Consider the following 25,735-nt stretch of genomic DNA (forward strand, 5'->3'; position numbering starts at 1 on the left):
ACAAGTATGGTCAATAGGAAGAGCTCAATAAACATTTATTTAAATCCCTGGTATTCTTCTACAACTCAAAAGTTTTCAAGTCATCGTCTTTTTTTTTCCCCTCTTTGGAGACAGGGTTTCACTATGCACTTCATGCTGGCCTTCAACTCACTTTATAGCCAAGGCTGCCTTCTAACTCACAGCAGTCCTCCTGCCTCAGCCTCCTGAGTTCTGAGATTACAGGCATTAGCCACCATGCCTGGCTTCAAATCTTCTTTAAAAGGTACAGACATAGCCGGGTGTGGTGGCAAACCCCTGTAATTCCAGCACTCAGGAGGCTGAGGCAGGAGGACCACTGCATATTCAAGACCAGCCCAGGATATACAGTGAGCTCAGAGCCAGCCTACACTGCATAGCAAAACCCTGTCTTAAAAAGACAAAAAAATAAATAAATAAATAAATAAATAAATAAATAAATAAATACATGCTAAGAATTTAACAAATTCAACCAATACCTGTTACTGTATCAAAATTAAAATGTACATAGGTTTTTTTTTAAAAATACAGATTTTACTCACATTTGATTCTTTGCTGCTTGCCTCTGAGCTTTTCTTTCTTTCCTTTTCTGATCTGGTGGCTTAGCAAATACAATTTCAATATTTTCTCCTTCCAAATCTTTGCCATTCATTTCTTCCATAGCCTTAAAAAAATGAGATAATCATCAATATAAAAACAATCAGAACTAATGCATTTAAAAGTTAAAAAGCTATCACCATTACTTGGATGATAGCCTCACTCAGTGAGATAAACAGGACAGCTGAAGTTTTATGTAAAGATTCAGCTCATCAACAAATTTTTAACTTAAGAAATGGGCTAACTCACTAAGGCCACTGAAAGTTTGCTTCAATGCATTTAATAACCTCTTTATTTCCTCTAATTTTTAAAACACACTAGTTTTAAGACAAAAAAAAGTTAGTCGAATTTAGATCCACTATTTATTTACCTTGACAGCACCATCTCGTTCATCAAAATGAATAAAAGCATAATCTTTTAGTTTCTTCACTCGTTCCAATTTCCCAAACTGACTAAATGCCTTTTCTAAAATCTCTTCTGTTACAGTATTGGCAAGGTTGCGTACAAACAACACTTTTACCTGAAAAACAACAAAAAAAAACAAATCCCCTGAACATTTTCCAGAGTTCACTTTTCAAGACCCCAAACTGCAAAGTTAAACTTAAATCACTATCAACACAAGAATTACAAAAAAAGAAAAGTTTTCAATTCCTCTGGGTAAATACCAAGGAAAGACTACTGATCAGGTTAAAATCTGAAATAGGCTGGAGCACTAGTGTACACCTGTAATCCCAGCACTCAGGAGGGTGAGGCAGGAGGATCACTGAGTCTGAGACCAGTTTGGGCTACACAGTGAGTTACAAGCCAGTCTGACAGCATTAACTACATGGCAAGACGCTGTAACAAACCAAAACAAAACCTAACTCAACCCACAAAACAGGTGTTACCAAAGAAGACATACAATGACAAAGCAACTTATGAAAAAAATGTCCAGTATCATTTATTATTAGCAAGTTAAAACAAAAGTGAGGTAAACAGTAGACATCTATTCAAAACACCAAAAGCCAAAATACACACCAAATGTAGGTGAGGATGCAAAGCAACAGAAATTTTATTCATGCCAGGACAAGTGAAAAATGGTGCAGCCGATTTGCTAGTTTGGCAACTTATTACAAAACTAAACATATTCTTGCTATACATTCAGCAATCTCACTCCCTGGTACGTTCCCAAAGGAGCTGAAAATTTTATCCACACAGAACTTGCACACAGACGTTTGTAACAGCCTTATTCATAATTAGCAAAAACTGGAAGTAGCCAAAATATCCTCTAGTATGTGAACAGAAAAGTTGGTACGGAATAAAATTTTCAACACTATAAAAAATTAATCAGAGCTGGGTGTGGTGGTGCACACATGTAATCCCAGTACTCCAGAGCCTAAGCTAAGAGGATCACTGTGAACTAGGAGCCATCCTGGACTACATAGTTCAAGGCCAGCCTGAACAACCTGAGAACCCATCGCGAAAACAAAATAAACAAATGAATCATAAAGCTACAAAAAATACATGAAGGATCCTTAGTGCCTACTGCTACATGGGAAAAAAAATCTTCATACTATCTGATTACAACTGTATGACATTCTGAAAAGGCAACACTATGAAGAGTTTTTAAAATGTCATCATTGTCAGGGACTGGGAGGTCGGAAATGAACCAAAGAAACTGGGAGCTCTCCTCTTTCTCAATTTTTGCTTCCTGGGAACTGTCTTCCCCTGCCACATATTCCCACAACAGGCCCAGAAGCTAAGGAGCCAAGCAGCCATGGACTGAAACCATGAAGCAAAGTATCTTTCCCCTATGAAGAGGGAAGAGCTGATTATCTCACACATTTCATTACGTATTTGTCAAAAACCTGTAAGAGTACACCAAAAGTAACGTCAATTCAAACTGTTGGCTTTTAGGTGCTCAATGTTGTTTCATTAAAGTTTTACAAATGTACTACCTACAATACAGGATGCTGACATGGCTGGGTGGGAGAATTCTCTACACTTCCTGTTCGATTTAGGTATAAACCTTGTTGTGATAGTCTATTTAAAAAGACAAATGCAGACTATACACTTTTTAATACATTAATAATGATTGTGCAATCAAAAATAGTTATTTTATAACAAAGTGAATGCCATGCCCTCTACCACTGCTGACTGTCTAACACCTAACAGAAGTGATCAAAATTAATTAAGACCTGGTTTTTTAAATCTTAGGAGAAAGTGTTAAAATACTGTCAAGTAGCTAATGAGATAGTTGTGACAGAGCACTTGCCTACCAGATGTGAGGTCATGGGTTCAATCCCCAGCATCACTGAAAAATAACCCACCAAAAACAAACACACACACACACACACACACACACACACTCAATTCTGAAAGCTTCTCAAAACACACTTAACTTTTTATCTAAGAAACATTATCCCTTGTTCCTAAAATATTTAACTTGCTTAACTGTAACCCCATGAGTTCTACAGGCCAGAGAGAAAAAACAATCCCAAGTATTCTATCCTTAATACCATCATTCTTTAATAATATCCAGTTTTCCAAGCAGCTCACCCCTCCTCTACAGATTTAAGAATGCTACCTGTATTTGACACTAAGTAACTATTAAAAGGGATCCTTAGGGCCAGAGATATAGCTCAGCGGCATAAGTGTTTCCCTGGCAAGTCTGAGCTCATGTGTTCAATTGCCGGTAACAAAAAAGAAAAAATAAAAGGGATCCTTAGAAGATAACGCATAAAAAAGTAGAATATTTTCCTAATAATGAAAACAAAAGAAGATAACATAGACTAACTTAACTGCAAATTGCAGTAGTATAAAGTGCAAGATATGTTTATGTTCATCACAGAGTGTATCAACTGACTCCTAAAGCAGGCTGCCTAATAATAATTAAATGCTGTAACTATAGCAGTTCTGCTGTGGCCAATATAGTTCACTATTTTTAGGAATAAGACTTCTAACACAAAAACCATGTCAGCTAATGGCACCATTCTGAAAAATTTGAATGTCTCTTAGAATCTACACATTTAAAAAAAAAACAAGAATCTATATATTTTGGAAGTGAACTATCATTAAGGCATGTGGGTTAACTATTACATCATGACATTAAAATGACTAAGTGGCCCTAAATAAATCACTTTCTGTGAATATATTTAGATATAAAATGCATTTTATATGTAAGTGTATAAATGTGTGTGTCCCTAATTCCTTAATAAGAAACATTTCTCTCACCTTCCGAAATGATTAAAAAAAATGTACACAATTCATTTTATAAATTATTTTACCCTCATCCTTCTTCCATCAATTCCTCAAATATTATTTTTCACTTGACTATCATTACCTTTGCCATAACTTCAGGATCAGGATCTTCTATAGGGTCGGCCCATTCAACTGTTCCAACATTTCCCCAGACCTTGACTTTACCACTCATTAGTCTACGCCTTGCCTGGGCAGCTGTTTTGTGATCTTCATATTCAAGAAAGCAAAAGCCTCTGTTTTTTTTCTTGTCATCCGGTTGGTGGTATAAAATGACATCTGTAAGACCCTCTGAAAGTAACCAACCATTCCAGAGAAATTACATTAAAAAATAGCAAGAACAAGTAGATCAAAAGATTTGTTTTTCCAAGATCTACTTAAATACCACTATGGAAAAATAATTGTTCCTTACCTATCCACCTCCCCAAAGGACTATAAAAAAATAAGTCCGTATAATTTTCCTAATCCACCCTTGCTAAGTTTTCCCAACCCAGAAACCCCCATGAAAAGAAAATATGTTTTTTAAGAGTTTCAGGGACTACTTTTCTTTCACTAATTACATAAAAAGACAAAACTCTTTATATAATTGTTTCAAGAAAACAACAACATAGGTCAAAAATGGTCAGATATTTGTTATTATGCAAGCAAACACTAAAATTCCCTTTAGGGCCGGGAATATAGCTCAGTGGCAGAAGCACCTGCCTGGCAAGCACAAGGTCCTGAGCTTGATTTCCGGCACCAAACAAAAAAAAGTTTTCTTTAATAGTACTTTTCTGCCCTCAGGTATCAATGGATTTTTTTTCAAAGGAAAAAATAAATATTACTAAGAATTTTAAATATTCCTAAAGATTAAAAGACTAATAAATAATACTGCAGACAGACCCAATTTAATAGTACAAGCAGCCTGCCATTTGGAAAGGATTTACAAAAGGTATTTTACATTTCACAGAAATTATATCACATTACCAATATATAATCTCTGCTTATGGCAAGAGTACTCATTATTCATAACTTGGAAAAATTCAAATCATCCATACAGCTCTACTAAGAGAGATCAGCTAACACCTAGAAAAATACACAAACACACAACTGCAAAATAAGGGAAGAACAATGATGGTTTTTCAGAATAAGTTCAAATTTTGACTGCATTACTCAGATGCTTTGGATAAATAAATAACGATGAACAAGTCATTTTCCCAAACTCTCTCCCTTTGTGCTTGTTTTCCTTATCCAAAGGATGGGATTACCTACCTCATAAAGTTGTAAAGATTCAATGAGTCAACAAATGTAGTGCTTAGAATAATGTTGGGAACACAGTAAAACTTGCTATTACCTTCATTATTAAAAAGCTGCCCCTTCTTCAAAATAAATCCAACTTACCCGTTACTTTGCTAAATTCTTCAAGAATCTGTTCCTTAGTTTTACTCTTAGGAATAGAGCCCACAAAAAGCCTATTGTTGGCAACTGAGATGCAGACACCAATGTGTTTTCCAGAACGAATTTCATGATTATTATACTGAAAGGGGGGGAAAAAAAGTGTACCATGTTTTAAAATCACTGATGTCAATTAGGAATGTTTATTACAGACTATCCCAAGATCTAATACAACAAAACTTTAGTAAATTAAAATTTCCAGTTTATCAAGTATTAAGCTTTCCTTTTAACCAGTACATAAACCTATTTTCCATTTCTACTTCATCTTTTATCAAGCAGCAATTAATTTCAGGCTTCTCATATTTAAAAAAAGACGTCTTTTATTCTAAATTCAATGCTGTATTTTTCCCCATTTCATCTTCATCAGGCATACAATAAAATCATCAACAGGTTTTGGTCAAAGTACGAAACTATTAACTACAATGAAAATTAAACTTTTTTTTCTGGTTTTCTGAGACAGGGTCTTGCTTTCCCATGCAGGCTTGCCTTGAACTCACTACACAGCCCAGGCTGGATGCAAATGCCCAGCCATCCTCCTAATCCTTCTGCCTCGGCCTCCTGAGTGCTGGGATTACAGGCGTGCACCACCACAGCTGGCTTTTAAATAATACTTAAAAGTAAGCATGTCCTACAGAATGGTGAGACATTGGAGAGCAGACAAAACAAGCCCTGCCAAACATACATCTACCAATCAGTATAATGAACAACTCAAAGCTCAACAGTGTCCAAGTTTATCTGCAAAAGTCAGTTATATGCATATTACATAGTAAAAACTACCTTTAAGTTTTATGTTCATAATAATGATGGTGGCAGCAGCAACAGTTATTGATTACCCTCCCCACAAACACCTGACCTCAAAAGCTATTTCATGGAGTTACACAAACTAAGAACCAACATGAATGTCCACGCAACCTATAAAATAGCAAAACAGAAACACCTCATCAACCATGAGTGGTAGCGCACACCTGTAATCCCAGCACTCAGGAGGCTGAGGCAGGAGGATCGCTGGAAGTTCAAGGCCAGCCTGGGCTACAAAGTGAGTTCAAAGCCAGCCGGAACTGCATAGCAAAACCCTGTCTTAGAAAAGACAAAACAAAACAAAAAACAAAACACCTCATCATCCCCATGCTTGCATAATAAATACATCACATGTAATAGAAAAAGCATGTAGTTCAGTAGGTCAATTCCTCCCAATACCTTTTATATCTCTGGATAACAAAATTGACACACTGTACCCTCTACTTCAGAGCAGTTTTGTTCTTTCTATGCTGCTCAATTGAAGTATCCAACTCTGGTCATCCATTCCCCTGGCTCACCTGTTTCTCTGTATTTATGCCAAAACATGATCTTTTTAAAAATTGTTAATTTTGCCTATCGAAAGAAATTTCAGCCAGACGTGGTAGTGCACTCCTGTCATCCCAGCACTCCAGAGTCTGAGGCAGGCGGATCATTGGAAGTTTGAGGCCAGCTCGAGTTACAAAGTGAGTTTAAGACTAGCCTGAACTGCATAGTGAGACCCTGTCCTAAAAAAAAGAAATTTCTTTTCTTTTCTTTTCCTTTTTTATCCTCTTTTTCCCTTTTTTTGACACAGGTTCTCAGTATGAAGTTCAGCCTTGAACTCACTATGTAGTCCAGGCTGGCCTCAAACTTGCAGCAATCCTCCCGCCTCAGCCTCTCAAGTGCTGGTGGAAGAAATTTCTTGGGAGCTGCATATCAACAAAGAGATAAAATTCCCAAACTTAAACGCAGTAAATCCATCCTAAAACTCCTAGCTACTTTCCCCTTCTTCCCACAACAGCTGTATATGCCACTCTTACACTTCTAAGGCTCTGAAAAAAGGTCTCCCCTAAAACTTCTACCATTCAAACTCCTCCAACTACCATAAATTAAGCTCTGACTACTGTGTCCTTCTGCTAGTATTGTCTCAGAGGCCAAGTAGAGGGCAAATACATTGGTAAATATCTTACCACTGACACAGGACAGCTAGAAAACAATTATCTAGTATAGAACATCAGTGCTGTTGATAAATACTATTTATTTATTTTTTGCAGTGCTTGAGGTTAAACGCAGAGCCTCACATATGTTAGGCGAGCGCTTTACCTCTGAGCTTCATCCCCAGCCCTAATCAGTAGTGTTCAGGTTGAAAAGACTGTCTCATGTAACATTTAGTTTATTTATCTCAGCTCCATTAGAAGAATCTCATAAACAAAAATATTCATGTTACCTAGAAACAGTGGAACTACTGGTTAAAATCTTTCACTGCATGAAATTAAAGACAAGCAAAAACCAAAATGTCTTATTTTACAAATAAGATTAACCTAACAACATAATTAAATTGCTTTGAAATGTGTACTACTACATATTCATATTCTAGCATCAAATAGTAACCTTACATGACATTATCAAGAGCATTCAATTTGCTCAACTAATCTGTAACTAAGGACTGAAAAACACAACAATTAAAATATGAAACCAGGCCAGAGGTGGTGGCATGCACCTGTAATTCTAGCGCTCAGGAGGCTGAGGCAGGAGGACAGCTGTGAGTGTAAGGCCACCCTGAACTACACAGCAAGGTCCCTGTCTCAAAAAAAATTTTTTTGAAAAAAAAAAAAAAAAAAAAATTAAGCTAGACTGGGTGATAAACACGCATAAATCAAGATACCCCAGACACTGAGGCAGGACAGTTTCAAACTCAATACCATCTTGGAAATTTGGTGACACTGTCTCAAAATAAAAAGGGCCGGAGATGTAGCTCAGTGCAAGATCCTGGGCTCCATCCCCAGTACCATCAAAAATAAAAGATTAAAAAAAAAAAATTTTAAAGGAAGATAAACACAAGAGTACTTTGAGGATGACAGAAACTGATACCCTTGGGCTATAACTACTTGTTAGATCTTTCTTGCATATCTGTTCTCCTGAGAAACCACTTTGAAGATACCAACATGTATTACAGCAACCATTGATAATTTCCTACCAATCTGTCCATAACTCTCTAATGTTTGTATTGTTCCTATGCTATTTTGTAAACAGATGTACGTTTATTACTATGTGTTTTCAACAACAACCAAAAAAAAAAAACCTGCTATGATGGAGTGGGGGTTCCCAACTGTACTAAGCACAGTAAACTATTCACTTAAGAAAATACCTAACTTTAGGGCAGGCGTGGTGGCATGCACCTGTAATCCCAGCACTAAGAAGGCTGAGGCAGTAGGATCACCACAATTTGAGGCCAGCCTGGACTACATAGTTCAAAGCCAGTCAAAACTACATAGCAAAGGGCTGGGATGTGGCTCAGTGGTAGAGTTCTTGCCTTGCATGACAAGGCCCTGGGTTCGATCACCAGCACCACAAAGAGCAAATAAACAAAAAAAAACTACAAAGCAAAATCCCATCTCAAAGAAAAAAAAAGAAAATATTTGACTTTTAAAAAATTGAATTCTAACAACAAAATACTACTGAAAGCAACTAGCACCCTTAAATATCTAGGAAGCACAACCAACACAACAGGAAATGAAAAAATTCCGTAAAGGTGATGAAAACAACAGAGAAATATAGGGAGGACAGCTGTTAGACTAAGAATGGCCCCAAAAAGCCCTACGAGCTCAGAGGCAGGGCTTCTAGAGGATGACTGGACTATGGGAGTGTTACAGTGGTTTACTGCTGGGGTGTAGGGGGACACCCTGGTTAGAGGCAGATCACTGTGGGTGTCACCTGGAAAGGTATGCAGTTATCTCCTTCCCCAGCTACTCCCTTCTCAGCTTCCAAGCCTCCACACTGTGAGCTGCTTTCCTCCCAGGCAGATCCTTCCTCCATGCCCTTCTTGCCTTGCACTTGGCTGACCATGCAAGGACTGAGACTTCTAAAATTGTGAGCCAAAATAAACTCTCCTTTAGACTCTGAGTGTCAGGTACTATCTCACTAACATGAGAAGCGATTAATACAACACCATATCTATAATGTAGCCAATAATTCTATTCATCATCAACATTAACAATGCTACTTCTAAGTAAGAATGACTTTTCCATCATTTAGAGCAAACACCATTTCTTCTAATCCATCATTATTGGCTCTGCTAATCAAAAATTAATCAAGGCAGGGTATATAAATGGTGTAAGACTAAGCTCTCAGATACATAACCCAAAAATTTAGTGTCATAAAATAACACCACTTTTCCATCCACAATCAATGAAATTATTGAAAAACTGGCTCTCCAATGTAAGTCATTAAAAGAACAAGATAAAAACACTCCATGAGCATACTTTAAAAAAGAAAAGAGTACCTAGAAGTAAACATTTCATAAGGAAATGCTCTATGTACTGAATAAAAAATGTGCAGGGCTGGGGATTTAGCTCAGCGGCATAGCGCCTGCCTGGCAAGCGCGAGGTCATGAGTTCGATTCCCAGTACCAGAAAAAAAAAAAAATTTGCATTTTTCCAACACTGGAAAGTGAACCCAGGACCTAGCACTTACAAAGTAAACTATGCATTTTTATTTGTTTTTTTTGTTTTGTTTTGTTTTGTTTTGTTTGAAAGAAGATCTTACTATGTAGTCCAGGCTAGCCTTGAACTTGCTCTATAGCCGAGAGTGGCCTTGAGGGTGGCCTTGAACTTGTAGCAGTCCTCCTGCTTCGGGCTCCCAAGTGCTGGGATGACTATGTAGTCCAGGTGTGTGCCACCATGCCTGACTGCATTGTTAAATGTACTGTGGTACCTCAGTTTAAAAACTTAGTAACTAATTCCATGATTTTGGAAAAGATGTCAATTCATGCTTGTGCAGGAAAGATGGCTCTGGTCACGTTTGTCACCTGATGCAGAGATCGCAAACAAAAACAAAACTTTGCTCAGTGCTTTTCTTTGAAAACCAACTTTTCTTACATTTACATTAAATTTTAAATTAAGAAAAGAAAAAAAAAAACTCTTCATTCCAGCAAGTAGGTAACACTTAAAATGGTGAAGGGGTGGCCAGGCATGGTGGCATACTCCTATAATCCAAGCATTTTGAGGCTGAGGCAAGATCACCATAGGTTGGAGTCTAGTCTCAGCCTAAACTATATAGTGAGATAGACCCTGTCTCACCACAGCAAAAGATGATGAAGGAGCAATACAAAAACAATGTGAGTCTTAAGAGAAGTTATAATACTCTCTTAAAAGTGTATTAGGACACTATGATGGTAACAAAGATGAACCAAATGCTAAATCTTTCCTAAATCTTTTGTACTTTAGAAAGTTTTTAAAATGTAGCCAGGCACAGTTACAAATGCCTCAATTCCAGCTACCTGGGAGACTGAGGTAGGAAAACAAGTTCAAACTCCAGCCTGGGCAAGTTAGCAAGACTGTCTCAAAATTTTAAAAAAAAGCCAGTTGCTGGAACATACACCTCCCAGCACTAAAGAAGCTGGGGCTGGAGGATTGCTGTGAGTTTAGGATCAGCCTGGGATACATAGTGGAACCATATCTCAAAAACAAACCAAAACAAAAAAAAATAAGAGTTGGTAGTAGAGCACCCTTGGGTGCTCACTACCCAGTACCCTCACACATTAAAAAAAAGGTTTTAGAAGTCTAGAGAAATGTAGCTTCCAGGCCCAGTGCCAGATTGAGGTGACCAAATACAAAGATGAATTCTGACCATTAATAAACGCAGTATCAGTATTTAAAAACAGTAAAGAGTTGTATAGTCTGAAACATTCATCTAGGCTCAAATTTTTAATTCATTATTTGTCCTCCCTCACAGAGGTCAGTCACCAAATTCCCAGAATTGAGCAATCTGATTTGCAATCTGATCCAGAGGTAGTCATTCTGTCCTAACTCTTCTCAGAAAAAAAAAAAAAAAAAAAAAAGCCAAGTCTATCCCCTCAGGCCTATGCATTTTAATTTTAAAATTTTCCTAATTAGAAAGTCTTTATACTGAGCCAAGATCTACTGCCCTAAAATTCTACAGTAAATCTGTTTCTTCTCTACAATGACAGCACTTCATATACCATGCACACAAAGCTCATGACTCAGGTGTTTTCTATGGTCAGCTACATCACTCCTACCCTGATGATGACAAACTAAACTGCCTTCAAGAGTTTGGAATCCTCAAAGGTCACTTTAGAGTATCAGTATCATACACAGTATTAGTAGATGCAAACTGAGATTGAGAAGCCTAGAAAAAACTAATTTTTCATTTCTACACACTATATACCTCAAATACATGTAGTTCACGTTACCTTAACTTCTTTGGCAATCATACTACACGCTGACTCACACCATAATTTGCTAAATCAGCTATATATGTAGGACTTGACTTTTGTCAATTCCATCCTGTTAGATGTGAATGATCTTTCCCAGACTACCAAAACTTTTTCAGATCCCAATATTATCATCCAAGACACTATCAGACTAGGCAGATTTAAACCATCAAGCATTTCGAGGGTATTCCAATTATGCCCTTATTTATTAATTTACTGAGTATTGGGATTACAGGTGTGCACCACCACCCCCACTTGGTTTTTTGGTTTTTCTTTATTTTTGAGACAGGGTTTTACTATGCAGTTCAGGCCAGCCTTGAACTCATTTTGTAGCCCAGGCTGGCCCAGAACTCAGTGATCCTCCTGCCTCAAACTCTAGAGCAATGGGATTACAGGCATACACCACCACCACGCCCAGCATGCTCTCATTTAAATCACTGATTAGAAACTGGAATAAAACCTACAAAACATGATTAGCCTATCATTCAGCTTTTCAAAATCTCTGACCTCTCTCTATTGCTGTCATACTCCTTTTGGGCTATGTTCTCTTCAAAGATCCTTCATTATTCAACCATTTAAATTATGCCACACTATCTTCCCCTGACGTTGCCTTTTTAAAAGTTTCAACTAAATTCCCATAAAACAGTTTCAACTAAATTTACCTGCCTTATTATTCACTTTCTATGCAAATCTTTCCCAAGTTATCGCTACAGAACCTAACGCAAACCAATCTATCCCTTCATCTTTCCCCTAGTAAGCTGTGTCGTTAGTCTCTCCTATCCCATAAACTTTCTAAGTCAAGAACTGGTATATGTGCCAGGTGTGGTGGCACACACTGTAATCCCAGTACTCCGGACACTGAGGTATGAGGATCACTGTGAGTTCCAGGCCAGTTTGAACGGCAAAGTGAAACCCTGTCTGAAAATAAATAAATACACAAAAATAAACTTGTTTATCTGTAGCAAAAACTTTTCATATGTTTAACCCAGTAAGTATTTGTTAAACTGCTATTTAAATATTTCATGGGATCATGCTGTCAGCTACACTCATCAAAACGGGTATAAACACATTACAGTGAGGTATAAAACCATCAGTAGCTGTTAAAATCTTCAATTTCACCAGGGGTAGTGGCACATGCCTGTAATCCTAGCACTCCCAGAGGCCAGCCTAGGCTACATAGTTAATTCAAGGCCAGTTTAAACAACACAGTAAGTAAGACCCTGTTTCCAAACAAACAAAAATCTTGACTTTTTTTTTCTTCCGGTACCAGGAATCAAACTCACAACCTTGTGCTTGCCAGGCAGGTGCTATGCCGCTGAGCTAAATTCCCAGCCCCCTTGACTTTCAATACACAAATAAAGATCTAATCTATTCCAGTGTCTATAACACAGGTATTACTGAATTAGCATTTTCATCAATCTATATCCATTTTGTAGAACAGTGACAGGTACTGCAGCAACACTTGCCCTGGGCGCCACCAACACTGCAGCTATTGGCCCTGGGCTCCAATTCCATCGGTACACCACATGAATGCATATACACATTTGCCTGCCCCTCTTCCTGGTTTCTGTGATTAAAAGAAACCCCACACGAATTCCAAACACCCCTTAGGGCAGAGATGGCTAACCTTTTAGAGACTGAGTGCCAAACTGCAATCCAAAACCCAACTTCACTACAATTAAACCTGAATACTGAGGTTTCAGTTTAAAAAACACAACTCTACATTAACATCTTTTGCTTGAGAAGAGAAACAGTAACATATGCAATAGGTTTGCCACCACTGTCTTAGGGGGTGAGGGGAAAAGCATAATCACCCAACAATCTAATCCCTAAGTAAAATTACTGCAAATGGAGGTCAGAAAACCACTGAGCTACGTAGAAATATAAAATCTGTTACAAATGTATATTAGATGGCTCTAGTCGCCTAATCAGGTTAATTATCCTGCACCTACTAAACCAGTGGTATTGCTTTAAAGATTAGTGATGAAAGAATAAAAAGAGGTTGGCACATGCCACCTACTTGGGAGGCTGGGGCAGGAGGATTTCATGTTCGAAGCCAGCCTGGGCAACGTAGTGATGAGCAGATGGATGGATGGATGGAAAGATAGGAGGGGCTGGTAATGCAGTTTAGCCTGAGGACCAGTGTTCAATTGCCAGTACAAAAAATCTTATATTCTGATGGGCAAAGATACATAAATGATTTATAAAGTCAAATAATTTCAATCTGGGGATGGGGAAGATTAGTAAGAAGGGAAAGAGAAGTAAAAAGGGTATATGTGTGCACCAATTCCCCAGAATGAATGTATTTATTACATACCACGAACATATACTAATAAAAACATTTTATGAAAGAAATAATTTCAAATTCACCGAAGCAAAATCTACCTTATCATGTTCAAGGTAACCATCATGAAGCAACAAAGAGGTAAGTAGCTCAAAACCAGGAAAGGTCTTCAAAAGGATCTGATGGTGCTCGCTTCAGCAGCACATATACGAAAGGATCTGATGGATACAAAGTCAGCAGCCAATATTACTCAACTGCCTTCCAAGTATATAAAATAAGAACCAAAGTTGGTCTTGATGGAAATGGCCATGACTTATCTGGAGGGCGAAAAAGGCAGCAAAGTAGGACTTGAAGGGTAATGACAAGGACCATGAGGAGAGGTAAAAAGAAATCTGACTGGATAAGGCCTTGTTTAGAAGCTATTCTTCACCACTGGAATGTTTTGATCTAAACTGTGCCCAAAAAAAATGGTAACAGAAAGCAGTGAGATTAGTTAGGATTCTTTGGTGGTTTGAATAGTACAAATGGTACCTTAGATGAAAGTGGCAGTGTGAAAATAGTTTCGTGATATATAACAAAAACTTTAAAACTCGCAATGGCTATTATCAAGAAATCAACCAAAAACAAATGCTGGTGGGACTGTGGGGAAAAAGGAACCCTTCTCCACTATTGGTGGGAATGTGGACCAGTGCAACCACTGTGGAAATCAGTGTGAAAATTCCTTTAAAAACAAAAAAAAAAAAGTAAAGCTAGCCATGGAGGCACATGCCTGTAATCCCAGCACTTGGGAGGTTGCAGCAAGATTGCTATGAGTTCAAGGCCAGCCTTGGCTACATAGTGAATAATTTAAGGCCAGTCTAAATTACACAGCAAGACCTGTCTCAAAAAACAAACAGAAAAAAAAAACAAAAAAGTAAAGCTAGATGTTTTATTTAGCCCAACTATTCCCATTCCTGCTATCTTCCTGAAAGAACTGAAAGCATCATACCATAGCAATACATGAACATCATGCTTATACCGGCACAGTTTGTAATAGCTAAATCCTAGAAAACAGTCTAAATGCCCATCAACTGATAAATGAATAAAGATCTGTGTTTTTTGTCTTTTATACAATGGTGTACTAGTCTGCCATAAACAAGGACAAGCTTGACACCTTTCTAACTAAATGGATACACCAAATTAGATACACATTTAAATACTACGTTTCTCCAGTGTGAGAAACTGAAAGTGTAAATAAGGGCCAAAACGTATAACCGGTATTGGAAAAGGGAAAGAAAATGTTCAAATGAGAAGGGGAAGAAGGGAGGGGAAAGGGGGAATGGAAAGGGAGGATAAGGAACAAACAAGAAAAAAATGAAAACAAAAGAAGGTGTAGGGGCTGGGGATATAGCTCAGTGGCATAAGCACCCGCCTGGCAAGCGCAAGGTCGTGAGTTCAATCCCCGGTACTGCAAAAAAAAAAAGCTGTATCTCGCACAGGTACAGATTCCCTATGAGGAATGTTATTAGGCAAACCTAAGATGTATCATAAAATAAAAAAACACAAAAAATTTTAATATTCCCTGAACTACTACATAATTTAAAGAATTAAGCTATATGGTGCCGTAACTTGTACTGTTTGCTTAAGTTATTATGTCTAGTTAATAGTAAGCATCCCCTTCCCAAAAAAACACAGTATCAAACTCTGTCACATTTAGGTACATGGCCCTCAGATAAATCACTCAGTCTACTGGACAGAATGAAGATAAATGGGTTACCTGACATAAAGGCTTAAGTTAGAATTTAAAGGTAATAATTCAGGACCTAGCGTAGTTCCCATTGTGCAGTATCTACTCAATTGGTACAAGTTTAGATCTTGCTTTCCTGGCTAGATTATCATCATTTAGGGATGATTTTTTTTTAAATTCCCCCAAATACAAGGCAGTGTTAGTTGCAAGTAAGGTTGAGATCAAGAAAAGTACTTCTAAATTCATGCTTTTTCACTTCAGCTGTAAACATCAACTAAATCATTTTTAAAAGAAACCTACAAATTTGCATGTAATCTAGGGGAATAAATCATTGCTGAATCAGTACTTTTATAAGAAAGTCTAAACTCTTCTTTCAGCCTAAGGTAGTCCATGACACACTCAAAGTAAAAGTGCCTAAAAAATACAAAGTCTGCAGAAATAACTTGTCTAAAATTGACTATCCAAACCTGTTGTAATAGTATGTGGCTACAGTTCCAGCACTTGAGAAGCTGAGGTAGGAAGGTCACCACAATGGCCAGCTGAACTATAAAGCAAAACTGTATCACAAAACCCAAGACCATGCCAGGCATGGTGGCGTACTCGGGAGACTGAGGCAAGAGAATCTCCACAGGTTTGAGGCCAGTTTGGCCTACATAGTGAATTCAAGGCCAGCCTGAACTACAAGAGGGGAGAGGGGAGAGCAGAGAGGGAGAGAGGAAGACAAGGGTGGGGGGACACCAGGGGAGGGGGGGGAGGAAAACAAGAGGAGGGAGGAGGAGGGGAGGGGGAGAGGGAGGAAAGGGAACGAAGGAGGGGGAGCGAGACCAAGAGAGACAGACAGACAGAGACAGAGAAAGACACAGAACTTTGCCAACCAGAAAAAAAACTTTATCATAGAAATGAAAAGGCCCTGTGCGTTGATTGGCACTGTCCTCACTATGCAAGACAAGTTCTCATTCCCAGGGTTAAATAGTGATCTAAATCCTTAAAACTTGTGTTATATGCCTCAATAAAGATTCTGTCCTTTTTTTAAAAATGTCCTTCAATCATCTCTGAAATACAAATAACGCAAAAGAGACATTTCCCCAACATTTAGTTGTGTATAACTAGAATTAAACTTCTATTATATAAAAATACATCTTGACTGAAGTTGTAACTCAAATAGAACTTGAAGACATGATGCAAGTAGAGACAGCTTCCAGTAATACTCCCTTATGGAATAAAGAGATACCCACCTCTAGAAATACAAAATAGCAAAACCCATCCAAATCAATTGAGTTTTGTATTCTCTACAATGTTTCATTATTTCATTTCCTCTAGAAGTTTAGTCCTTTTACTGCTGTATTACAGCAAAAGTTCCCAAATACTATCCACTGTGAAGAATTCTTTTTTTAAAAAAAAGGATGTTGCCGGGTGTGGTGGTGCACACCTGTAATCCCAGCACTGGCCTATAATGCCAGCACTGGCCTATGATCCCAGCACTGGGGAGGTTGAGGCAGGAGGATCAGTCACTGCAAGTTCAAGACCAGCCTGGGCTACAAAGTGAGCTCAAAGCCAGCCTGAACTGCATAGCAAGACCCTGTCTCAAAACGACCAAAAAAAAAAAAGGTTGTCCAGTCACCCTAGTGAATATATACTACCTCCAAAAAGATCTTTTAGAAGACACCAAACCACAAAGTCCTCTACTTAAAACATAGTAAAATTATTCTCCTAGGTAAAAACACATCACAACAGAGAAACCCAGAAAAAGGGAAAAAAGGCTCAGGAAAAGAACTAGTTCCTAGGTCAATTAAAGACTTCTTGGTTATTATGGATATTTCTATATTAACAGTTAAAATATGTACATTAACATTTATATTAATACAGTAATACCTCAATTCATGAATGCTTCTGTTTGCAAACAATTCAGACCTCAAAAGCTTTTGACAAAATTCTGCTTCCATTCACAAACTCCACATCAGGTGACAAACATAACCATAGCCATCTTCCCCATACAAACACAGCCATTTTTCCCCCCAAGTCATAAAACTAATTTGTAAACTGAGGTACCACGGTACATATTAATATGAACGTATGACTATATATGTTGTGTTGTGACTATATAGTTATAGATTATAATAAATTGAGCCAACTGTCTAATCAAAAATGTTTCAGAGACCCTGTCTCAAAAAAACAAAAATGAACAAAAAAAAAAAATGCTTCAAATTGGGCACAGTAGCACACACCTGTAATCCCAGCACTTTGGAGGCGGAGACAGGAGCCAAGTTCAAGGCCAGCCTGGGCTACACAGTGAGTTTAAGTCTAGCCTGAACTACAAAGCAAGATCTGTCTCAAAAGTTTCAATTTTGAGTGCTACTCAAAATCATATTATTTGTGAGTTTTAAACTATTTTCCTCTACTGATACGTTTCTAGAAATCACCCACAAGTTCTAATGAGAACCTGTCAAAGCACAGCCACAAGAATTAAGTAACCTAAAATGTTAATGTTACAGTGGATATCTGACATCACCAGCTAAATTCCTTATTAGCTTTTCGTAGTAAGACAGCTTGCTGCCAACTCAATTAATTCTGCATTTTCACATTAAAATTTACTACTACTTGTGTTTTTAAAAAATTCAGGGCATGGGGCTTGGAACAGCTCCACTGTAATCCGAGCACTCTGAAGAGCTGACAAAGAAGGATAAAAGTTCAAGTTCACCTTGGGAAATTTAGTGACTTAGTGAGTTTCTATCTAAAAAATAAAAAGGATGGGGTGTGTGAAGGCCCTGGGTTCAATCTACCACAAAAACAAAACCTAGTGCTATCTTATTACTACTCAGTAAAAATGTTCTTGTAGATTTATCTGTTAATTTGTAAAGTACCTATTTGTAGAGCTCCAAAAAAGGTCTTTTATTTTAACTGCTGAAACTAAACTGGCAGCTCAGGGGCTGGGGATTTAGCTCAGCGGCAAAGCGCGCCTGCCTAGCAAGCGCAAGGTCGTGAGTTCGGTTCCCAGTACCAGAGAAAAACCAAAAAATAAAAAAAATTAAAAAAATAAACTGGCAGCTCAAAGGTTACCAAATTTCAGTGAATGGACTCCCTATGGAGCTGCATCCTCTTTAAAATAGGAAATATTCCTTTAAGGGAAGTTAGTTGTAACTTTAAAATACCTACTTTTTTTCGTGTATTAAGATAGGATGCTGACCCCAAACTCAAGGCAATTCTCCTGCCTCAGCTTTCCAAGTGCTGGGATTTAGACTTGCCCCACCATGCTACCTACCACACCCAGCAAATATTTAATTAATGCTCCCTCCACCTCCACAAGTAGCCCAAGTTGAATGATGATCCTCCCCCCTCAGTCTTCCCAGTTCTGGGATAAAAGGCATGTGCCATCAAGCCCAGCTTAATGAATTCCCTTTCAAAAGACTTATCTTCTTTCAAGAACCACACTTTTCTAATGTTAAACCTGTAGTCTACTCAACTGTGTGTACAAAGCAATGAAAGCAATATAGAAGAGCTAAATAAAGTATACGCACATTTTCCTCCTTAAAATGTGATACAGGCTGAGCATCCCTAACCTGAAAATCAGAAATTCAAACAAGGCTGTGTGGTAGTGCACACCTGTGACCCCAGCACTAAGGAGGGAGGCTGAGGTAGGGGGTAAATGTGAGTTCAAGGCTAGCCTCAACTACGTAAGAAGTTCAAGAGTTCAAGACTAGCCTGGACTACACAGAGACACTGTCTGAAAAAAAAAAGTAAACCAGAAGCAAAGTTTCAAATTTAAGCCTACATTGTCGTGTATGTCTATAAACCAAATACTGGGAAGGCTGAGACAGGAAGCTATCAAGTTGAAGCCCAATCTCGGCAATTTCAGAACTCAGCTGGATGCCATTTCAAATTGTGAAAAGGGCTGGAGATGCAGCACAGTGTGAAGATTCTAGGTTTGATCCCTAGCACACCAAAGTTTCAGATTTCAAAGCATCTCAGATTTTCTGATTAAGGATGCTCAACTGTTAAAAGCCTATGCCAACATCCCCAAAATTCAAACTGCCCTGAAATACATTTATCTGGTAAAACTGAAAATACCAACTTTTTTGAATAAGGGATACTCAGCCTATGTATTTGATGGTAAGGAAAGAGAAAAAAAAAAATTTCCTGGTGAAACCAGTCTGAAGATTTTGTTTGCTTGGAATTATAAAACTTATAAGCCAGTTAAAGCAAATTTAACACATTTGCTATAGTGAGCTATCAAAACTTTCTCCTCGGTAGTATTTCTTTGTATAGCCATTGGTTTAAATTCACCCCTGGCTCTGAAACTTTGTTACTGTAGAAATCTTGACTCAGAGAATTTATGTGAACTGCAGCTATAATAAGCCATAATCTCAAACAATTTTAAAAAGACAACTAGGTCTTCACTCACCTAACATTGTATTTCTAAATCAAATACTGCCACTCACAAAATCTTTTATTTCATTATCTAGAAATTTAAATTATCAGAATGTCTGAATTTTTGAAAAGGGATGATCCAAGTGTAGCCAAAAGCCCTATTACAGTTATTTCCTTAAACTTTTCAGATTGCTGTAAATTCAAGCACACAAACAAAACTATTACCATGCTAGATGTCTCAAGAACCATTAGATTCTACCACACTACTTTTCATCAATTGTCCATGCAAAAAACAGAGAAAGTGAAAAGATGCACACTTCAAAAAACTATTTGGTAAACTCTTATGCCACAGTAAGAAAAAAAGCAAGCATTAAAGATAATGACTGTGAACCGTGAAGGGAAAAACACTTACCAGTTTAACAGCCTCCTGTGCTGCTTCTTTTGTACAAAAAGTGACAAACGCATAACCTCTATTGAGACCAGTGAGTGGATCCATCATTAGACGAAGATCCCATATAGGTCCAGCTTTTTCAAATAATGGAACAAGCTCATCTTCAAATAGATCTCTTGGGATCTTCCCCACAAATATCTGTAAATTAAATATAAAGTAAAAGCCATGAAAAATTCTTTAGGACACCAGATACCTGTGCTTTCACTACAAAAGGTACAAGTTTAGTTTCTTTACCTCAGTGCCAACAGAAGGCTGCTGACCTGAATAAACGGAATCTGGAGGTGGTCCCCCATACTTCCTCTGCCCAGTGGTCACATCAAGTGTGTAGCCTGTTCTTTCCAAGAGTGCCTTGAAAAGTTCAAATGTTATTAACACATTTTATTCACAAGATCACACACCTATACATTCAGCAGTTAAAAACCAACCTTGTTCAAACCTTCCCAATTATCTTAGTAACATTCCTCCATAAACCAGTTTCTGGGGTCTGTTTCTGAATTTCCCTACTGGTAAGTACATCTTATAACCCAAGTTCACTGTCAAAATTTCAAATGCTGGGCAAAGTACTTTCTAGTTTTCATTACTTAATCAGAACAAAATGTTACCTATACTGCTAAGGTCACCTAAAAAAAATGTACCTAATTTGGTCAAGTATCTCCCGACTCTGGACTTCTCATCCAACAAATTCCCCATACCTAACTTGTAGGCATACACTGCCACTCTGGGCATTTTGCCAACCTCTGAGAGTATTACACTTCCCATATCAAGTCTAGAAACTTGGAAGGTAAAGGAAAAAAACTCTTATTATTTGACATTAAAATATCATTCCTCATAAGACAGCATGGATCATTCAGAAAAAAGACAAAATGACTGACCTGTATGAAACTGCAACATTGTACTATAACTTCTACATCTCTCACTGAAAATGAACTGCTAGAATTTATAAAACTCATTGAACTCAGAGTTCTCAGCACCCCTTACAAAAGCAGCTTATCCAGCCTTAAAGAAAAGTCAAGATTTCCCGTCTGCATCACAAAACTAGTTTTTCTAAGTAACAAATCTGGGGGCTGGGGATTTAGCTCAGTGGCACAGCGCCTGCCTGGCAAGTGTAAGGTCATGAGTTCGATTCCTAGTACCGGAAAAAAAATAAAAAATAAAAAAATAACAAATCTATTAGCTGCTAATTCTGAAATAAAAAGATCTAACACTAGGCACATAAAAAAAACTTACTAAAATGTGTTAAATGACATCGGGGCAAGTGACCTCAGTCTCCAAAAGTACATTAAATAAAAAATTGCCAGCCTGGGGGTATTTTATCATGGGCATACTTGATGCCCTGAGTTTGATCCCCAGCACCCAGAAATACAAAAATTTGTTTAAAAAAAAAAAAAAAAAGCTTCTCTGCAAGAAAAGGGTTCACAAAAAGCTTTGTAGTCTAACTTTTTTCTGTAACACCCAAATACGATTGCTTAATGGTGCATCAACATGACAAGAAAACTAAAACTCAAATCTATGACTATGAAGATCTATGACTGCAGAGTATGGTCCACACACCTGTAATCCCAAGCACTTGGGAGGCTGAGGCAAGAGGATTGCTATGAATTTGAGGCCAACCTGGGCTAGAAAGTAAGTTCAAGGCCAGCCTGGGCTGCATAGTAAGTTTAAGGCCACCCTGGGCTACATAGCAAGACACAGTATCAAAAAAAAACTATGACTATCACATGAACTGAACCATCAAACTGCTCATTTTCCCTTTTTCTCATATGTAATCCCTATGCTATAAAAGGAATTATGCCTTTTTCACCTTAATCTTCACATGACCCTAATAACACCTTTTGTCAATCTATTAAAAGAAACGAGGCTGGGCGTAGTAGCACATGCTTCTAACCCCAGCACCTGGGGAGGCTGAATCAGGAGGATCCCTGTGAGTTCGAGGCCAGTCTGGTCTACTCAGTGAGTTCAAGGCAGGGGACAGCCTGAACTGTAAGATTCTGTCTCAAAACAAAAACAACCCTATTATTCCCTGCAAAACATCCTATACAGATGTTTTATTTTTTGGTCACACTTCAAGTCCTATTAAAGGTTTAAGCCGCCTCCTCCCAAAGACTGAACTGAAAGTCACACAAGCTAATTTCCATAAAATTTTAAACTCAACTCCCCAATATATTCTTAATTACAACTGGCACAACTAACCCCATTTTTATTGGAAAAACTCACGTAGTTCAATTGCAATTCCTTCACAACCACCTCAAATCCATGATGTATAGTGAAGCTAACTCCATATTCTATGCTTCCCTCTTTCTACATCATTAAAATACTACCTAACATCTACGCTCCTTTTTGTTTTGTTGTGTGAGACAGGATCTCACTATGTAGTTCAGGCTGGCCTCGAACTGCAGGCTATCCTCCTGCCTTCCAGATTGGGATCAGAGGCGTGTACTAACACACCCCACTTCCATGCCATTCTTAGTAACTAAATTTCTTAAAATGTAATCCTAGGCCCAAGAACAGTATCACGCTATAAACACCAAGTTGAAAACAAACATGAACCATATTTTTAATAAACAAATCAAAGATCAAAATCTCACTGAACTCCAGACAGACCAATCTTCCACACCACTAAGAGCCTTTTACTTTCAACATGTTTCCTTATTTACATGCCCACGCGTAACAACTTTATCATTAAAAGCAGCTTTTAGAAATAAAGATAGCCAGGTACAGTGGTGCACGCCTGTAATCCTAATATTTGGGAAGCTGAGACAGAAGGATCAGAAGGAGTTCTAGGCCAGTCTGGGTTACACAGCAAGTTGGAGTTCAAGACAGCCTAAACTGCACAGGAGACCTTGTCTCAAAAAAAAATAATAAAATAAAAAAATAAACAATATAAACTCAATAAGCCACACTAATGGAAAAGGCAGTATCAGAACTCTAAATCCACTAGGGTTTGAGCCTCCTAAAAGAAGCACTCAACTGCTAAGTATACACTTCCCACCAGCATAAGGTAAAATGGTTCTCTCCCACTTTGATTTGACTGTTAGTAACCTGAACTTGCACCTTTTCAATCACTTATTGGAATCATTAGAAGCTCCAATGTAGGAGCCAGACATGTTGGCTGCACACTTGTAATCCCAGCACTCAAGCTGAGAGGCAGGAGGACTGGTACAAGTTTGAGACCAGCATGAACTTACACAGTGAGACCCTTTCTCCAAAAAAACCACAGATTTAATCATCAGATGGGCAGTTTAAAATGGTGGAGTCCTTTTCAAAATACTAATTATAAAAGACTAATGACAGTAAAAATATACACTCAGGTCACACCCAAAGAATATTTACCAACACTAGAAAATATTAGAAGACCTTTAAAAATAAGACTTTTGGGGCAGGGAAATAGCTCAGCAGCGCAAGCGCCTGCCTGGCAAGCGCAAGGTCCTGGGTTCAATTCTTGATATCCCCCCAAAAATAAGACTTTTTAAAGACATACCTTAATTTTAGCCTCATCTGGTCCTTTACTAGAGTCTGCTACTTTGGTCCCCTGTTTTTCTCTCTGCCTGTAAGTCTTCATGACTCCACATAAAAAGGCACTTTTGTTCTGCAAAGAAATTTTCCATTCATATTTTAAAATGTTCGTATTTCGATGTAACAAAATTTTTAATAAGCATATCAAAAATACTCCAAATTTGTTCATTCTTTCTACACTGAGGTTAAATTAATATTACCTGAACATGAGAGAGATCACTGTCTTTAAACTGTTGAAGAACTGCCAATGCGCCGTCTTCATTGAATTCTTTTAAAGCTTCGATAGCTCTTTCATCTAAATCACTATGTGCAACTAGCCCTGGAGAAGAGAAAACTTAAATTAGTTATCAACTTCTAACATTTCTGGTAGAGTTTTTTTTCCCCCCTCAAGACCCTCATGCCACTACAGATATACGTGTAACAATCCTATCCCTGTATCTACATAGTGAAAAACACGTACCTTAAGCCCTTAACTAAGGCCTCTCAACCACTTACAATAAGGAGCCCATTTTACATCCTTTGTGTCCAAGTTACAGAGTGAACATTACAGTATTTCCACAGTGAATGTACAGACTTACAAATCCTAAAGACAACCAACGAAGTACCAAACACGACAACTGAACCTATGCTCAACTCCAAGTACCGCTAGAAAGAAGAACCGCCACACAAGACAGAAAACACAACTACAGCTACCAAGTTATTTCACAAGAATCCTACTATAAAAATACCCAAAAAAGTCACATGGTCTGTTCCCAACGTTTAGCAGCTGTTATGACTATCATATACTTATCCAACAGGCCGCCAGCCTTTCCTTAGGGAGGGTCTATCCCTCTCTTCCCTCCCTCTCTGCACCTGAACCTCGAGTTCAAACCTAAATCAACTATCAGAACAAGGCAAAGCTCCAGTTCCCACACTTAATTGGAAACCACAAAAAGTTGCTATTTTAGCTCAAAGCCAGAAATCCAATAGAGAAATTTCATAATGCAATTTTGCAAGTGTTAGTTCTTACCTGCAACGTAAATTTCATCTAGTTTTTCAGCAACTTTCTGTGGTAAACCAGCATCAAGCAATGTCTGAAAATTTTCTGAATGGATAACTGCAGAAGTAGTATCCATGGGCTCTTCAGTACCATTTCCATTAACATGTTCTGTAGCCATGTTTCCAGAGATCTGTTCAAACGCAATAAGCAAAATTAAACTAGGATCTTCAAAAAGAATAGAGGACAATGTAAGAGCCCCAATCTTTACTTTCTCTACCACTTACTACACCAGCAAGCCTGCACCTCCCTTGAAAGAAGCCTTCAAGTCACCAATCGCCTGACATGCCAATTTGGAGCAGAGCACAGAAGGACCAATTCACTCTTTTCTTCCTGAGCACCACCCCTAACTCACCTGCTATCACTCCCTAGGAAAAACCGGATTGCAAATGAAGCCCAATCAGTGCGAGGACCCGGCAGAGCGCCACATGCAGCTGTGCCCGCACGGAGAAGAAGGTGTGTGAGAATAAAGCAAAGCTGGGCTTGTCCCTCTCCAAGGTAAACCCCCGAAGTGCGCTTTTCCCGCCTGCCGCTTATACATCAGTAACAACAGCCAGCGAAGAACAAAGCGCTCACACAAGCCACCTACCCACCACCCAATTTCTCCACCCTTCACCCCACGCCCCAGAGCCCGCCCCCGACTCCGCACCCAGCGCGGCGGCCTCAGCGCTGCGGCCGCGGGAGCCCATTAGAAACACGTGCTCTGCGCCTCCGAATGTCCTACAACTTCCTCCGCCGGAACCCACGGGGTCCCCGGCCCAGACGGCCGCCACCGGCCCCCGGCACCCCGCACCGCGCTCCGAGCCCCCCGAACGCTGCCGCACCACAACCTCGCCCCTCCACGCCGG

General features: G+C 38.6%; 1 protein-coding gene across 1 annotated transcript in view; it reads right to left on the reverse strand.

Moving 5' to 3' along the window:
- Positions 1-25,020, reverse strand: part of Syncrip (synaptotagmin binding, cytoplasmic RNA interacting protein) — a gene marked incomplete at its 5' end in the record, with an annotated part of 28,859 nt that extends 3,839 nt beyond the window's left edge. The window contains 9 exon segments of the mRNA XM_005377711.2: positions 558-679; positions 983-1,132; positions 3,935-4,140; positions 5,230-5,365; positions 20,300-20,476; positions 20,573-20,686; positions 23,817-23,924; positions 24,052-24,170; positions 24,861-25,020. Coding sequence (XP_005377768.1) covers positions 558-679; positions 983-1,132; positions 3,935-4,140; positions 5,230-5,365; positions 20,300-20,476; positions 20,573-20,686; positions 23,817-23,924; positions 24,052-24,170; positions 24,861-25,008 — 1,280 coding nt within the window.
- Positions 25,021-25,735: the final 715 nt, after the last annotated feature.

The sequence above is a fragment of the Chinchilla lanigera genome, unplaced genomic scaffold, assembly GCF_000276665.1.
Source record: "Chinchilla lanigera isolate Chin_1 unplaced genomic scaffold, ChiLan1.0 scaffold00010, whole genome shotgun sequence".
Lineage (NCBI taxonomy): Eukaryota > Metazoa > Chordata > Mammalia > Rodentia > Chinchillidae > Chinchilla > Chinchilla lanigera.